This window comes from Alternaria hordeiaustralica (genome assembly GCF_023758085.1).
Source record: "Alternaria hordeiaustralica strain BMP 2776 chromosome Unknown scaffold_2, whole genome shotgun sequence".
Lineage (NCBI taxonomy): Eukaryota > Fungi > Ascomycota > Dothideomycetes > Pleosporales > Pleosporaceae > Alternaria > Alternaria hordeiaustralica.
Genome location: NW_026056774.1, coordinates 2,073,883 through 2,091,227, shown reverse-complemented (window position 1 = coordinate 2,091,227; position 17,345 = coordinate 2,073,883). Strand labels below are relative to the sequence as shown.

General features: G+C 52.0%; 6 protein-coding genes across 6 annotated transcripts; 5 read left to right on the top strand and 1 right to left on the bottom strand.

Moving 5' to 3' along the window:
• Positions 1-3,726: 3,726 nt before the first annotated feature.
• On the top strand, positions 3,727-4,900 carry J4E84_002156 (uncharacterized protein; the record flags this gene model as incomplete). The annotated part of the gene is made up of 2 exons (XM_049384784.1): positions 3,727-3,731; positions 3,850-4,900. 2 exons carry the CDS (start codon positions 3,727-3,729, stop codon positions 4,898-4,900), a joined length of 1,056 nt encoding a protein of 351 aa, XP_049248140.1.
• Positions 4,901-6,341: 1,441 nt separating this feature from the next.
• On the top strand, positions 6,342-9,145 carry J4E84_002155 (uncharacterized protein; the record flags this gene model as incomplete). Its single annotated transcript, XM_049384783.1, has 2 exons — positions 6,342-6,347; positions 6,920-9,145. 2 exons carry the CDS (start codon positions 6,342-6,344, stop codon positions 9,143-9,145), a joined length of 2,232 nt encoding a protein of 743 aa, XP_049248139.1.
• A 2,271-nt stretch (positions 9,146-11,416) lies between these two features.
• On the top strand, positions 11,417-11,668 carry J4E84_002154 (uncharacterized protein; the record flags this gene model as incomplete). Its single annotated transcript, XM_049384782.1, has 2 exons — positions 11,417-11,449; positions 11,504-11,668. 2 exons carry the CDS (start codon positions 11,417-11,419, stop codon positions 11,666-11,668), a joined length of 198 nt encoding a protein of 65 aa, XP_049248138.1.
• A 1,312-nt stretch (positions 11,669-12,980) lies between these two features.
• Positions 12,981-13,473, top strand: J4E84_002153 (uncharacterized protein; the record flags this gene model as incomplete). The annotated part of the gene is made up of 3 exons (XM_049384781.1): positions 12,981-13,212; positions 13,272-13,414; positions 13,468-13,473. 3 exons carry the CDS (start codon positions 12,981-12,983, stop codon positions 13,471-13,473), a joined length of 381 nt encoding a protein of 126 aa, XP_049248137.1.
• A 1,750-nt stretch (positions 13,474-15,223) lies between these two features.
• On the top strand, positions 15,224-15,523 carry J4E84_002152 (uncharacterized protein; the record flags this gene model as incomplete). Its single annotated transcript, XM_049384780.1, has 2 exons — positions 15,224-15,322; positions 15,368-15,523. 2 exons carry the CDS (start codon positions 15,224-15,226, stop codon positions 15,521-15,523), a joined length of 255 nt encoding a protein of 84 aa, XP_049248136.1.
• Positions 15,524-15,841: 318 nt separating this feature from the next.
• Positions 15,842-16,594, bottom strand: J4E84_002151 (uncharacterized protein; the record flags this gene model as incomplete). The annotated part of the gene is made up of 1 exon (XM_049384779.1): positions 15,842-16,594. One exon carries the CDS (start codon positions 16,592-16,594, stop codon positions 15,842-15,844), a length of 753 nt encoding a protein of 250 aa, XP_049248135.1.
• Between the last annotated feature and the right edge of the window lie 751 nt (positions 16,595-17,345).

Genomic DNA, 17,345 nt, shown 5'->3' with positions numbered 1-17,345 from the left:
AGGTTGTGGTTTTGTGCTTTTCGCAACTCATGGGATTGTGGGATCGAGATCTCAAAGATGGTGTTGGTAGATGATGTAATGTGATAATGGTATGTGTGATACGCGAAATCTGGACCGACACATGTGTATTATGCCTTTCAGTCTTGGGAGACGTCAAGACACTCAAGTGCGCGCATCTCATCACTCTGGCTGGCGCATCTTTTGCATCTTTACACTGCTCAACAGGCATTCATTTTGTGATAACTGGTTTTGTTTATATTTCGATGGCTATCCCGTTGAAGAGAATAAAGTGGTTGTGATTCCCACGGCCTCTGGTGATTTGGAATGAGATACCTGGGAAACCCATGTATCGACCGATTGCGAGTTTTGAGAAGTCCGGAGGCAGGCATGTGCGAGCGCGCACATCTTTAAAGTCGAAATAAGTTTTGAGAAGTTATTGGAGCAGACGAGGCAGGAACATAACATGGACGTTCTCTGGTTTTTGGTAAAGTCGTCCGCACAGGGAGTGATGAAGAGGAGAACTTCCAAGGTTGGGGAGGTATTTATACACCAGATGCTCGCAAGTTCATATTCTTCCTCGGAATTGTGAGACATGTCAGCATAAGTAACCCGACAAGAGGGAAAGCCATCACTTGGTTTTCTCCTATTTTGGTGGTCTTCACCTCGCAAAGACATGGAACTCGCTCGCAAGACTTTGAGTGTGGATGTTTGCAATATCGTTCTCTCGACCGAGGACATGAAGGGTGGTCCTCTCCATTTTGAATTTGGTTGAAGCAGCTCGAAAACATGATATCTTTGTGAAAAGTGCCGGGCTTTTGGTCCGCAGACTGGGCACATGGAAGCTGAGCAGAGACATTTGGGGAGCCCCAAAGAAGGAAGAACATAGCGTCAAAGTTCAGATCTTTTGGAGGAGAGCGGTAGTAAATAGTGTAACGAAGAACAGAGAGGAAGCTTGTGGGTGGGGTTTATATATTGGCTCAACAACGCTAGCTAGTACTCATAGATTCGCAGAACAAGTCTTTGGAGTTGCCAGGAGAGCAAGCAAAACATGCGTCGATTGCTTTCATGATTTCGTAGCTTCTCTTTCCAAAGTCATCGATATGCGTCATTTGAGCCTTTGGAAGATTGGGATGCCCACAGCATCTTCTTTCTCGCCAGAGAACATGTTCGGCTAGTTCTTGGTTTTCAGAGACAGTCGAAACCAGCCAGAAGTCATAGAGCTCTTGAAATGGCATCTTTTCGTGCTATCCACTCGACAGAACACATGGAACTCCTGAATCGCGGTTTTGGAATCCTCCAGAGAGGAGAACATGCAGTCTTTCAGATCGAATTTTGGAAGTGTGAAGCTTTCGGTGGTAACGTAAAGAATGAGAAGACAGATGTCGAGATCGTGCAGTGGTCTTGCGTTAACCTCGTCTCTTTGAAACCATGAAATCTTTTATAGTCGTTTTTGAGTTCTTGCAGGCGCAAGGACATGTTATGGAATTCGTCGAATTTTGGAATGAAGTAGCAGAGACTGAGGTATGAGGAGTATGTATCCTCGACCGAGGGGTTTTGTACACCAAGAAGACACCGCGCTAACTGGATGTCGTTGGCATGGTGGGTTGGTATGGTGACTGAAGTTTTCCACTTCGATAACCATCTCAGATCGCGCTCGAATCAGCAGTACGCAAGTAACATCTCAAAGCTCTCTGAGACTTGAACGTACATCTCATCTTTCTGCGCTGCTCGTCTCCAAGACAAGATCATCAACTCGATCGCATGACACCTTCGACAGCCGCCACCCTCCCACCTCCACTTTTCCAATGTCACCCATCCAATTCAAAAACCAGGTTCCCCCTCCCAACCCAACCTTCCTGGTACAGCCCACTGAATCCATACCCTCAAATCCCTTCCTAATGCCACATCTACACGCCCCTTCAACCGCCACCCACTACCCATCATCTCCGACCCAAGACACCAATCGGAGTCCACGGCTCACCCCTCACACAAACCCGTTGCCTCACTTCCACCACCTGCCTCCACCGTACCACCTCGCACCTGTTACGCTCATATCTCGTGAAACCGTGGCCGCCTTTGTGGACTCATGCATAACACCACACCAGAACTGACGGCGATACGGAGTGAAGTGGCACGAGATCGTTTGTGCTACCATCGGTCAGGATCGCTGGGAATGGTGGGAAGCACTAGAGTAGGCGGCGCTTGGGCTGGCGTATATGCCGGAAGCGGTGAAACATGCGTCTTTTGTGTATGCGTATGTGGGTGGGTGGTGCAATGTGTTTCGTCGTGTTGCTTTTGCTTTTTGGGTGAGGGTGGTGCGAGATATATTGCATGGTAGGACGAGATTTCGGGGGATGGCTGAGCCACTCCGAGGAGCGATGGAGCTTGTAAAATGGTCATGACGATGTAACTGTAATTTCGTTAGTTGAGAGTGTAGTTGTTTCCTGTAGTCGTGGTTCCATGAACTGAGTAGCTGTGACGTTTCGTTGATGCTCGCGATATGATTGAAGCATCCAGAATGCTATCTGTATGCGCCGGTAGTCCTAGTGTAGCTGAAACGCTTGACTTCCAGTGGGCCAATACAACAGCCGACAGCTTACACTACTACGCGGTATCTTTGGTAGGCCATTTGAGGTCCTATAGAACTCATAGTGCTGTGAATCGGCGAAAGGTGTTAGACGATGACGCAGTATAACACTCGTTCGTACCACCGCATTGAGCTATCGTCGGTAGCATCCTTCCGTATGTTTAACAACACCAACGGCATCGGAGACATATACTCGCCGGAAAGCGGATTCGGAGACTTCTTCCCATCTAGCCTACCTCTTCGCCCACCGATAGCTCCCGTCTAGCAACGACGAGCATTCGCGCCGGTCTCCCTCTCGTACCTATATCAAACAAAGTATATGTCGCATTGCGCTTCACTCTGAGGATCAACTTGCCCTACTCAACAGCTACCCTCCAACCCCACCTTTTGCACAACCAACACCATCAACCATGACCGAATCCTCACCTACCAAACCTCCTCTTCCAGCGTTCGACCCGCAGAATTGTCAGACGTACGCAGCGAGTTGCCACTGCGGTAGCGTACAGTACTCAGTTCTACTCTCGCCGCCGCTGGCCCAGTGGAAGGTTGTATCGTGCAACTGCAGCATCTGCACGCGCAACGGCTACTTGCTCGTGTACCCCGAACGGTCGCAGCTACAAGTAAAGAGCGGTGAGGACATGTTGAGAGACTATTCCTTTGGTGTCAAGAGGGTTCTGCATAGGTTCTGTAGTGGGTGTGGGAGTGCAGTCTGGCTTGATCCTAGGATGGGCGAGTTTGGAGATGCGCCGCCAGATCTGCTAGGGATGAATGTATGTGGTATCCGTCCCATAAGGGTGTCAACGCGGAGGGTTCGAGGCTAACCAGAGCACCTGCAGGTTCGCATGTTCCATGGTGTTAAGGCGGAGGAGTTGGACATTGTCCATGTTGAGGATCGGAATCCATGAGGGTTAACACATGGAGAGGATGTGCGGTATCAAAATCTACGCCGCGGGATAAACGAAGACATGCATGCTCTTGGGCGCGCAAGATGGTCTACGCGAAGCGCAGCTATTCGCGATGTGTTCTGATCGAAGTGAACCATGACAAGACGCGTGAAGGCCTCAAGAGTGACAGTATAGAGAGTGCTTGCGGTGCAGATATCGTCGCGTTCACAGCCCGAAAACGACGCGCACTTGGTGATGGTGTTGATAAGGCAGGACGCGAAGTCCAGGTGTTCGCCAATGCCAAGCCGCTAACCTTCAGCCTCGGTGAAGTGATCCCTGCCACCAATTCGCGATATCTCCATCATCGAAGCCTCCCAGATCTCTCAGCAATTGCTACCTGCAGCCAGCGGTCAGCATGTCACGAGCGCGCGTTGTTCTCAATCGCGCACCTTTTAAACAATCCTGCCATTCCGCCTGCCGAACCTTCCGCTCCTCCAGCTACCATGCGCATCGCGATGTTCCCCTCCCCCTCCAATCCCGCATCCGCTGGTCATACTTCTGGTACGCCAGCATACTCGCACTCGGCATCACGACTGGTCTAGGTGCTCGTCACTTTGCCGCGCCTCTCGGTCTCCCAGAGCCAGGCTCAAGAGAAGACGAGATCATCCTCGACTCTCTGCGGCGCGACATCGATGCTCTCGAAATCGTACAATCCTTGCGCTCTCAGTCATACAACCTACATACCGACACAGCGCTCCGGTCAGGACCGGGAATAACGTCATCCCCTGGATCAAGTCGGAAGATATCAGCGTACAAAGGGTGGCTGGAGCTGGATCTGGACTTTGGGAGAGAGAATGAGGGCAAGAAAGGCATATTGGGCGTCATGAGTGGCACGCGAGGATTGGGTGTGCAAAGAGCGTTTTGGAGTGCAGAGACAAAAGAGATGGTGGCTGTGGTCTGGATAGGAGGAGGAATGAGTGGGTGGCCCGGCGTTGCGCATGGCGGGGCTATTGCAACCATTTTCGAAGAGATCATGGCGAGAATGGTCAGAGGGCCAGATGGTATCGTGGGTGTGTATACTTGTCAAGTACCTACGGAGATTACGCTCATGCTGACACTGAAGATAGAACCAGTCCACCGTCCAGACTCTCTCAGCCTAACCTACGCCAAACCGACCTACAGCCTCGACTTCTACATCCTCCGTGCCTCCTTCTCGAAACCTGACCTTCCTCAGTCCGAGCCGCCGCCAGAACCTGAAGCGGAACTTACAAAGAGCTGGTTAGGATGGTTGTCGCCGCAGAAGGACCTAACGAAGAAGATTGACGCGTCGAGACAGAAGCAGGAGATTGTTGCGACGCTGGAGAGTGTCGGTGGGGACCTTTGTGTCAAGGCCAAGGGCACGTTCAATGGAGGTAGCCCCACGGTCTGAGGGGTTGCCGTGGCACCTCGTTCAAGGAAAAACCTGAACACCCTGGAGCCTACGTTGACGTCAGATCATCTATTTTAGATGGTTTTGTCTAGATGTAGGCTGCAGGCCTGTTCAGATTTCCTCTTGTATAAGGTAGTGCCCTCGTACTAGTGATAAGATAAGAGAAGGCCCGAGATGGACGGAAGGGATCTGACTTGATGGGATACTTGAGAGTCGACACGCAAGCTGAGATACCCAATAGCGCAATGATGAGACCAAAAAGGTCACAAGAGATGTCACGATACCTGGGCTCGCAGCACGTCTGATCAAGCAAGAAACACCGCTCCATGTTACAAAAAGAGACGGATGTTCACTTGCATGGGCAAAAAGGAACAAAGCAGACCCCTCACCCTACACATGCCGCGTACCACATCAAGCAAAGAGATAGCTTCGAGGTCCACGCCTACATTTCAAGACTACGGCAAAAAGAACAAAAACATACAACAGCGGGGATTCGCTAGTGGTCACCCACCTAACTACTAATCCGCCGGTACAATGCTTGTATATGGCTGAGCGGACGGGAAGCCTAATTCTCATTGTCCTATGGTCGTATGTGAAGGAATAGGCAATCTGTCAAACTATGTACTCTTTCCCAATCTCGTACTTCATACCGCAAGTTGAAGACGACGAGCTCGGGTCTTTAGCCTTGACCTGGACCCTGTACTGGCCTGGATACAGACACAATTTCACGTCTTGTTGACACATTCAGAGATGCTTCTGGTACCGAATGCTCGCATATGAAGGCACCTTCACCACGGCTCCCACAGTAGCGCGCTAGACCGGCACTAGCGCAGGTCAAAAAGCTTAGCGCATCGTACCTGCTGCTCCTACATCCTATGCGATGACCATGTAATCGGGTCGGAACTTCAATGTCAATGAAATGACTGGAGGCTGTGTGAGTATATTCATGTACACAGTTAGGTCCTGGAAGTGATTGCCAGATTAGGCGATCTGTGAATGCAAAAAGATCGCGCTTACTACATCGGAACGTGCTTGCCTGGTCGCTAGTGGCTCCTGCTTCATTGCACCTGCCAGCACCCGCCAGACCATGCTTGCATGATTCAACTCACACTCACCACCCTGTTTGCACTCTTCACCTCTCTCTCGCTGCTGTTGCCTAGGCCTCTGCGATGCTGCGTCTGGTCGCACCACTACACATCTGCACCCCGACATCCTGATCCGACTATCCTCGCTCTCTCCCAACATTCGTTTCCCGTATCACGGTCAATCACGAACTCCGGTCGGCCTACCGACGCCCCGAACCATACGCATACAAACGACAACAAGGCCTCGAGATCCGTTCTCACACGTCCAGGCGACATGTATCTACCACGGTGCGCCCAAGCTTTGTTGGCGGCTGGCCTGCTGCTATTCTCTCCGGCCGGCTCCGTCAACGTAGACGATGACGGTACGTGGGTGGTCGGAATCATCGATGGCGACAAATGGCAAGTCAGAGACGACAGACAACCATCTCTCTACACTGCCGACTATGGCGACTGCCTAGGCAAGAGCGCCATCAACGTTACGCGATTCGACGCTGCCTACTACAAAGACAACATGACCATCATCTTCCACCTAGAAGGTGAGACTGGGCTCCGGAAAGAGGACATAATGATGAACATCGGCGTTTACGCGTACGGCGAGAGTCGATTCGATCTGACCTTCAACCCTTGCGACGCCAACATACTCAGCGCTTGTCCCGTCAAAGCTGGCGTTCCCATCGAGGCGGCGGGCATCATACCGATCAATCAAGACGACGTCGCAGGGATCCCAGAGATTGCGTTGAGCATTCCCGACTTCGAAGGCCAGGCCATCCTGCGACTGTTCTCCAACTCCACACAGAACGAGGGTAAGTAGCCGCCACGAATAGCTCTCAAGATATCTTGCTAACTTATTACTAGTATGTAGCTCCCTTGCTATGCTTTGCCAACGCGGTGCTCAGACATCTTACTATTCGTATTCGTGCTAACAGCTTGACAGATCGGCTGTTTCGCGGCCCAGATCACCAACGGCTTCACATTTCAGCAGAAGAGCTCAGTGGGCTCAACGTTAGGGCTCTTCACTCTCATAGCCGTCGTTTCCTCTTTTGCTACAGCCGCCTACGGGTCCAACATCGTCGAGATGCGCAAGAATTACGCCCATTCGCTGTCAGTGTCTGTGGTCTTCGCGGTATGGCACCACATCTTCTATAGCGGAGCGCTCTCGGTGAACTGGCCAAGCGTCCTCGTGGCCTTCTGGAGCAACTATGCCTGGGCTGGGGGTATGATCTACTCTGAGCCAATGCAGAACACGATCAACGATTTCATCGGCTCGAACAAAGGAAATACATCGCATGTCGGCGCCGCAGGCACAGGCGAAAGTAATCCCCTTCTTGGGGGAGGGGTCGACATCCACCAAATATACAAACGAGACGCTCTTCCTCAAGATCTGAATTTCCAAGCTGCCCTAGCCAAGCGCCATCTCGTCGATGTGAAAAGCGGATTCAAATATTACGGGCTGCCCGTAAAGCCTGGGCTGCCACTCCCGGGCAACTATTCTGGATTCGCTGGCACCCTTGCGACGGAACACATCCCAGCAAGCAACGCCTTCATGACCGGACTGCTCTGGTTCTTGATCTTGGTCGCATGCGGTGTTGTCTCTGTACTCTCCCTGAAAGCTGTCCTCGAAGGCTTGAGTAGCATACGCTTTATCAAAAAGCACCACCTGGCCTTTTTCCGAAGCCATTACCTTGCGTTCGCTCTGTCGACCATCCTGCGAACAATCTTCATCGGATTTTACATGCTGACATTCCTGGCCATGTTCCAGTTCTCCTACCTAGCTCTTTCTGGTCCTGTTGCAGTCGCTTGTGCCGCTTTCTTTGTCGTAGTCTTTGGCATAGGCAGTATCGCCGCCTACGCTTGTTTCTCCAGACTTCGGATCGGCAAGTATGCCTCGGAACCCGATCGACTAAACGTAGTCAAACGAAGATTGCACAAGATCATTCCATGGTTCAGCATTTCCAGAAACAGCAACAATCCGCGCTCCGAAGACGAGACCTACATCGGTTCAATTCCTTGGTGGACTATACACGCTACGGCGGATACCACATCAATCCATGATGACGAGCGTTACACAACAAAGTTTGGTTGGCTGGCCTCTCGCTACAGGAGGACTCGTTGGTGGTTCTTTGTCGTCTGGCTGTTCTACGAATTCGTTCGAGCATGCTTCCTTGCCGGCGCATCGACTCAGCCCTTCGTCCAAGTCTTCGGCCTACTTGTCGTTGAGATTGTTGCCTTCATCGCCTTCACTATCCTTCGCCCCTTCGAAGGACAGCGCCTGAACGTTTTGGCCGTGTATCTTCTCGGCTTTAGCAAGATTACTACTACAGGTCTTTCGGCAGCCTTTGATACACGGTTTGGAATCGCTCGTATCCCTACAACCGTTATCGGCATCATCATAATCGTCATCCAAGGTCTCTTGACGGTGGCTGTGATTGTTTTGATCCTGGTCGGCGCTGTCTCAAGCTACCTGTCCATCTTGCGAAACCGCGAACAAATGGCGCCGTTGAGCTGGAACCCGATGCGTGAAAAGTACTTTGCGCATATCGATTTCGCAGTGCAAGACACTCCGCGACCACGTGCGGTGTCGATTAACTCGATGCCAGAGTTGCCGAAGACACCGTACTTTGAAGTGCGACATGTGAAGCGGATAGCCAAGGTTGAGGACGAGGATTACGAGTTCATGCGAGAGATGGACAGCGATCATGCGACGTCCGAACTCTTGCTGCCTGAGCAAAGTCACGATACTCCCACAGACCGGCCCGCCCAACGGCACAGGAGTGCAACTCTCCAGTCGCAAGCATCTTACTCAAGTCTACCCAAGGCGGCTCGCCTGCATCGCCCCAACTGGAGCAGACACGGGTACAGCGATTCGATGAGTCCCGGACGCCACAGGGCTTTGAGCGAAGCTCATATGAAGACTCCCAAGCAAAGTCATGAGACGATCGATACGTATCCAAGTCCACTTGGCATTCATCCTGAGGGGCCCATGACTCCAGCTCTTTCTTCTTCGGCGCTCTCAGACGCAGGCAATGTCGTCACCCCGGATAAGCAAGCAACAAGTCGAATGAGATTAGTCTCACGATCGAGCTCGAGGCCCAAACTGGATACTAGGATCACCGAGGAGACTACTATACCTCCCGTTCCGAAGAACAAAATTGCAAACTGAGCCCAGAATCATACGGAGCAGTCATACCACCGACATCAACAGCAGCAGAGACCTATACGCCGAGTACATCCTCATGCAACAGCTTTCGATCAGCTTACCCAGTATGATACGACGGTATATGAAGACACGTCAACCAAGAAAAAAACCGAACAGGCTTGCAGCTTACATCAACCTGAAAACCTACGAGATAGGTGACCTGACGTCGGCGTATGCTCTTGACCTGTTCGGGGTCTTTCTTGTATGAGGTGGAGAGCTCAACGAATTCCCGTAAACATCGCATCGATCATCGAACATCGCTTCGGCACATCTGTATTGGTCTTTCAACACAGCATCAGCAATGAATACCCATGATTCTTCGACAACAACCCATATACCCACAGCAACAAGCAGACGACATTTCCTTTTCCATTTTCCTCAGCAGCATGACGTTAGCAGTATGTGCATGGCTTCGCGACGGGAGAAAGAGCATCTCGGCGCTTGATTTAGGATGTTGGATACGGCATGTTTACGAAGTGTATGAATAACGAACAAAGCCGGATAGTAGCTAGACGAAGGCAGGAGTGGCAATGCGCATAATGGAACACTGATGATGATGAAACATTGCGTCGCTGAGGGTGGGCTATGCTGCCTTTGATGAGGTTGGTGCATGCATGCGTGATGTGTGGTGTTGGCCGGTTAGACTCCACTTGTACCAACTTTTTTTCCTCGAGCGTCGAGCGGCGGCCCGCTCCTTGTGCGCAGAAGTCCGATGTCAGACATTGCGACGGCGCGTCACCAGCCACACCAGACCAAGGGCCTCAACCAGCGCTAAACCTTCTCACCGCAAACATGGGTGCAAAACAATAAATCCCGAAACGCCCATGAGCCATGTCGGCTCCCAGCCGCTCTGCTTAATCTTTAATCTCCACGACAGAGGGACATGGAGATTGAAAGCAAGATTGCGGTTCTGGGCATCGAGGGTCCGATCCAAGATCGTGTTTTGGTGTTAATTCCGATGTGCCAGGTTAGCCGTGCTATTTCCAGCAGATGCCTTGGAAAGATGCCATGGCCTCCAAGCGATATGAGCATGCGACCGGGCAGTCTAGACCACGATTTTACTTGCAGTTGCTTGCTGCTTGGAAAGACTAGCTCCCGCGGTACGGATGATAACATGGGTTTGCGAAAAGGTGGTGAGACGTTGAGACGAGAACCCATGTGGCCCGCGTGCCGTTGCCCTGTTTGCTGAGATTGCCTGACGGACTGATGTCAATATGGGTGGATGACCCACGCACGCGTGTTTGATCTGTGGCGTCACCTCATCAACGAGGCGAGAGAGCGGCTGGAGAAGACAGCACGGGTTGAGTGGAGATTTGGAGCCGCTGTTGTTTGCAAGGATGCGGAAGAGAATTAGATGGGCCGCCACAGATGGCTACGTCACAGTTACGGACACGGACGATGCAGGCTGCACGACAGTTCTGGGAATGTTGCAACGGTGGAGCCATGCCGGATAAGAGCATCTGGGGTGATCAAATATGGGTGGATGATGGCTACAGGTGAGGAGAAGGAGGTGGGCGGGCAGGCGTGGTTGGCACGATAACGGTGGTCTGGCGTCGCACAACGTCGAGCAGCGGTAGAGTGGCCGCACCAAATCAGCAGCATGGGCTTATCAAAAGTCGGTCTACCTGCTTCAGGCGCTGCCATGGCAAAGTCATCGCGATCGTGAGAGGCGGGCATTGCGTTGCCCATGGGCCCAGCCACGCGCAGGCTGCGATCGCTACTGCATCAGGGACGGGCAGTGACGTCGGCGCTCTTTAAGGTTGTGGCGCGCGACCCACACCCGACGTCGACGTCGCAGGGCCAACCCTGTTTTGCGCGACTGCTTTGAGCGCGTCCGTCGCCCATCCCTGCCGCATCGGGCGGCTTGGTTGTCGCAAACCTGACTTTTCCCGCTGACGTTGCGAGCTTGGCTGTTTGCAGACGCAGCACAGTCACCTGCAGGAATGGAGTTTGAGTCGGGAAATTTCGTTACGCAGGCCAAAGATTGAGGTGAAGGATCTGGAGGACAAGGGGGCACGGACGCCGCGTGACGTAGCGGTTGTGCAAGGGCGGTCGTTGTTCCGGCGCCTGGCTCGCGGCTGCTTATAAGTGAGAGGGCTCAAAGCCCTTTGTTGTGATACCACACTCTCCCCAAACCATACCATCTACCAACGAACCTACGAACAGTCACCTCTCCACCTTCGAGTCCTCCATCCACTACACCACCGAAACCTTCACCAGAACAACACCGCTATCATGGGTGCCGTCGTCTCTTGCATCAAGTCGGTTGTACGTAGCCCTCACTTGCCTGCCTATACAAACTGTCCCTAACACGCTTTCTAGTTCCGCACCATCGGAAACTGCATCATGGCCATTGTCAACGCCATCGCTGCTGGTCTTAAGGCAATCATCAACGCCATCGTCTCCCTCTTCGGCATCATCATCAGCTGCCTCACCTGCGGACGCGGCGGCGGCCGAAAGAGGACAACGCATACTAGTAGAGTCTAGTGTGAACCCGTTTCCCACATGTCGCCGTACTGATCATTACTTCCCCTTGTGAAGGATGGCGCATGAGGAGATACGGGTACTACTAAGGCGCTATATCTACTACCCAACTACTACTACGACGACGAACGACGATCGCTCGACGGCCGTTACTTCTTCATTGCCAGGACCACACGACGATACGATACGTTTACAACACATCGCCGCGTAGTCTTCGCAAAATAACGGACGGAGCGCGATTGTCTCTTTTCGGACGAGAGAGTGTGGATGTTTATACCCTATACTATACCCCCGGTATCGAGCAAGGAAGATGGATGCGGTAATGAACGAAACAGCAAGCATGGAGTTTGAGCGAACACTTTTTCCTTTTGTTTTGTACAGTCTGAGAGAGATGGATGCTCAATGGTCGTGGAGAGGAAATCATTCTTGATGGATCACGGACCTGTCGCATAGATACCCCCAGCTTTCAATCAGACTTACTATAATACCCAAATATTCGTCTTCTTCTGGTGACTGTTTTCTTTGCATTGTTGACACGCTGTACTGTTACTCACGGTAATCACAGGTCGTACCCAAATAAACAATGCCGCTGCACCCTTCGACTCGCTGCCACAGCCTACTGCACCACCGGCTCCCCATTTACTCTTCGTCGCCATGGTTGCCCTGTTGCATTTGCATTGCAGGACGTCGACAGCGCAGACGGTGGAAACAATAGCGTCTGCGCCACACATGCGTAGTGCATGCGCTTGCATGACGCCGTTGAAACGCTGCTGGCACGCTACAGGAACTTTCCTAAACTAAGGTTGCTTACTTGCTGGAGCTAGAGATGGCCATCTGACTTTCTCATGTGTTGAACAAACTCGAAAATGCGAATCTGCTAATGTCGATATGGATGTTGTTGCTGGCGACGTCGATGTCGTTCTAGGTGTCACTGAATGCAACGAAAAAGCCGAAAAGTTGCTGCTGTATACATCAATTCAAAAAGTAACATTATCCCAGTGTGACGGTAATGTATGCTTCTGAGGTAGGTGTTGAAATCTTTTGATATGTGGTGCTTATCAAGCTAATGATGGGACACAATGTCTACATATGTTTGTCTCGTTGTTCCCTGACAAAATCTCCAAGTAATAACGGTGAGTTTGATAACCTTCATATCGTCAAAGATGTCGCAACCACTATCCGATATATCAAACATTTCCCTCACTCGTCGCTACACCAAAGCTCAAGCACTTCGCTCTCACTTACGCCATTTCCAAACCACCAACCCTACACACCACCCCCTCTCGCACCCCACCCCACAAACGCGATCCCCAAAATGGACGCAGCAATGTTCCCGCAACTGGCCTTTATGGTCTTCCTCGCCCTCATGGTCATTCTGATAATCATCTACTCCATCACATCCTTCTACATCCCCGCCATCAACGACCTCATCATCTCCGTATTCAAGCACATGCGACTGGCTCAACGTCAAGAAGCCAATGTCATTGAGAAGGCGCTTAGGAACGCGCGACAAGCAAACACAGGTCAAGAAGGATTCTACTCACTCGGTAAGTCCGACACACATATACGAAATGGGCGCAAGGTCGCAAGAACTCACGCTTTACAGGCATGACTGGCGAGATTGTAGCGCCGCTGAACATTGGCAGCGGCGGCGCGCATATCAAGAATATGTATGCTCCTATTTGGGCTTCGAATTCTCGGTCTGTCCCGATGCAGTTTGGTGGTGTGCCTGCTGCTGAGCAGGCTCAGGTATGTGGCTGCTTGTCATATCGCGCGATCTCTCAGGTTGACTGACGGTATAGAAGTGAGATATTCGTCGGTAGCACGAGAATGCTTGAGCGGTTGGGTATGTGGGAATGGCTCGGGGTATATCGCAATGGCAGAGCAAGGCTAGACTTGAGGAAGGAAGAAGGAGAAGCATCTTTGCCTTCAACATGTTACGTAGATGACAAGACTCATGATCGCGACGAAGACGTCGACGTATAGATACTTTCCAGGGTATCGAACGCACCGGTATCAATAGACCATCCTCATCATTCTCTCATACCAACCCCTACTCTCCTCACCTCCTTTCAGACCTACCCACCCCAGCGCATAAACCCAAAAACAGCATTCAGCACCACCCCCATAACAACAGCAACCTGCCTCCTCCTCGTCCAAACCCCCTCCTCCCTAAATCCCCACACCAGACTACCTAGCGGAAAGAAGAAGCCCGTCAGATACCCGTACAGCATATCATCCAACCCGCCTTCTTCCACCGCAAACCCCGCGCCCCAGCCTGCATCCGTGCCAGCACCACCAGCCCCCGCAGCGCCACCTGTAAGCGAGGCAGAAGGGTCGTTGGCCGAAGAGTCCAGCCATCTGTCTTCCAAGACGCGGATCTGTGCGGGCGTGGGCATAGTGTCAGGCGTATGTGTAAACGAGAGATTCTGCGTAAACGTCGCGCGGAGAGAAGCGATTTCATCCCTCGTAAACCCCGAACTTAGCAATCTATCGAAGCCCTGAGCCTGAGGCACTGTATTCGCCGTATTCGTCGTAGCCGTCGAGCTACGTCTCCGTGCATTATGTTCTATAGTCGTACTACTTGCGCGCCGTCCGGGGGAAGAATAGGAAGATGTACTATAATGCGACTTCAACGCTATCTCTGTGTTCTGGGCGAGTGTGGCTTCGCTGGCGAGTTCGGGAGCGGAGAGCGCGTCGCCGAGGGAACAGTGGATGTAGTATTTTTTTGCGGAGGGGGGTATCTCTGTTGTTGTGCCGTATTCGACCGCGGGTGTTTCTCGTAGGGGTTGTTTGCCTTTGCTCTTGCTGGCTTCTCCGCTACCGCTTCCCACTGCATCGCTATTCTTGGTGTTCCGAGGAGGCGGTGGGGGTGGCAATCGTAGGGATTTCGATAATGGCTCCGTGTCTGCGAGCACTTTGCCCGCGTAGATGAGGCGTAGACGCGCCGAGGCATGTTCGGACGGGAAGTGTTGGCGGATAAGCTGTTTGATGGAGAGGGTCGCGATTGTTCGTGGGGTATCTATTGAGAGTGGGAGGTCCGGTACTGAGGCTGTGAAGCGTATGATGAGGTAGATGAGTTGCTCGGGGAGAGCTGGCGCATTCGACATAGCGTGGGATGTAGGAGGCAGCGGCGGCTGCTTGGGGGTTGAGGCGATTGTGCGCTATTGAATGGGAATATCGTATCTGTATTGGGTCATAACGGTCTTAGCTTCATTATTCGGAATGCTGTGGATATCTGGCGTTGATAGTTGGGTTCGCGATGTTCGCGCTGCCGACTATGCGACGCGGCAGCTCGCCCGGAGCTTAGCAGCGCTGAGGTCATTATATCCGAAGTGCATCCCGCCATGTTAACTGCCCCTCTTTAGCCATTCGCTACATCACCACTCCTCGCATCATAATCAGTTGTTCGTAGCGACTTGTTCTCAAGATGACGATCATTCACATTGTACTATTCGAGTGGAAGTCCACAGCTTCACCAGAGCAAATCTCAGAAGTACCTCCATGTTAATCTAAACATACATCATTCATACTAATACATCATAGGCTTGCAGTCGTATGCTCGGCTTGAAAGACCAGTGCATTCATCCAACTTCCCAAAAGCCATACATCAAGTCCTTCTCAGGTGGCAAGAACAATAGCCCTGAAGGACACAGCGTATGCAATATCCATGAGCCCCTCGACACCTGCTGACATGGATAGGGTAACTCAACTCATGGTTTCGTAGTGGAGTTTGAGAACGAAGAGGACCGCGACTACTACGTATACAAAGACCCTGCCCATCAAGATTTCGTAAAGTTTGCTGGAGAGGTAGCGAATGGTGTCAAAGTCTTCGACTACGAGCCAGGGAAGATGTAGACATAGTGTCAGTAACGAATGATGGATCCCACTGGCACCCAATATCCCGAGACAATGCTGTCGACTCGTGCAAGTGTTACGGTTCCAGGAAACCACTGTTGCTGATCTTGCAATGGAGGTATTGCGAGTCTGCATCGCATGTAGGTAGAGAAGCCAAGTAGCAATCGTGCTACCGGTGGTGGTAATGATATTCGAATTATGCCATATGCATGTGTAACGCCGAAGATGCAACGCCGGTAATGCTTCTATAAGGTATAGTGATCGAATCGTAAGGGTATCATGATACGCTGAAGGACTCTCCGCAGCCACATTGCTCCGCTAGAAAATGTTAGTCTTGGTCTCTCGTAGCATCTTGTGTCGAGACTTACTGATGTTGGGGTTCTTGAAGATGAAGCGCTCGTTCAGCTTGTCTTCCAGCCAGTCCATCTCGCTTCCAATGATGTTCAACAACGCCTTGTTGTCGATCAGGACCTTGACGCCATCCTGTTCGACCTGCTCATCCAGCGGGCTTGGCTTGTCCACGTACTCCAAGTGATATGCCAGCCCCGAGCAGCCCTTTGCCTTTGTGCCAATCCGGATAAGCTTGGGCTCTGGTAGCTCAAGGAGTTCGCGGAGATGCGATACTGCCGACTGTGATAGCTTGATGGTGGCCTTCCGTGGCCCGAAGTTGTAGCGACGCGGCCGTAACGGCTTGCTGGCACCTGCTGCCTGCTGTGGCTTCTGTGCTTCGCCTTCGGGTATGCTCACGTTCGGTTGCTCAGAAGGTGTCGCGGGGATATGTTCTTGCGGCGGTAGTTGTGGGGTCTTCGCATTGTTTGCCTCGGCTGCTCCACCAGCTATCGATGTGTCGGGTACGCCAGCATTCCTTGGTGGCGGCTGTGGGTATAGCGACGAAGGATGATACGCAGTCGCCGTCTGCATCTGGCGCTTAGCTGACTGTCGATACGGTATCGACGAGGCGAAAGTGCGCGCGCATTGCGGGCATCTGCGGGGAGTAGCCGAGGGGGCGGCGAATCGTAGGAATGTCGAGCTGGAGCGCGCAAAGGCAGTTGTGGTTCGAGGCAGCGACATGATCAAGGGGCGTGAGGTCGAAGGAGTGCTGTGTGTGGACTTGGTAAGGCGCGCGTGTTGAGTGAATAGATGGCAAGGTACGGTTGGTGCATTGTCACTAAATTCGCCGAAGCCTATGTCATCCGCGGCGAACTCCGGGGCAATTTGACACGATTATAAAGCACGTGCTGATTGGCTGCCAATTTCCCGAAGCTTCGGAACTTCGGAATCGCAAGTCACACCATCATAAGCCCACCTCGAAAGTTCACCTGGGCACCTTGTCTTCGAACAAGCCGCCGCAATGTGACCGTTCATTGTAAGCCCTTCTACCATGTATGATGGCCCCAGAATTTCTCAACACTGGCGGCATGGCAGCCTCGCCAGTTTGCAGAACTATTCGGCACCCCCAGCATAGCTGGGAGACCTTCTACTCCGAGAACATTACACCTGGGTATTTGCGATTGCTCATCTCTGAGGGTGTCGAGTCGCATACCTTATTGGTATTGCACAAGATGTAAGTGGCTCGTTCCGCTCTGCGTGATCGCAGTCAAGTCGCTGGGAATCCTAATCCATGGTTCCAAGGTTTGGTGCTGCTTCGCCCGCGAACGACACAGCCCAACCATGGATCATAGCAACAAACTGGTGACTGTAGTATCGAGCATTTCAAATGGGTCAGCCACACAAATGCGACAGCAGATTTTCAATAAGTATAAAACAGCATCCTCGTCTTCATCTCCGTCTTCACCGCCGCCTTCAACACCAGCGACACTGC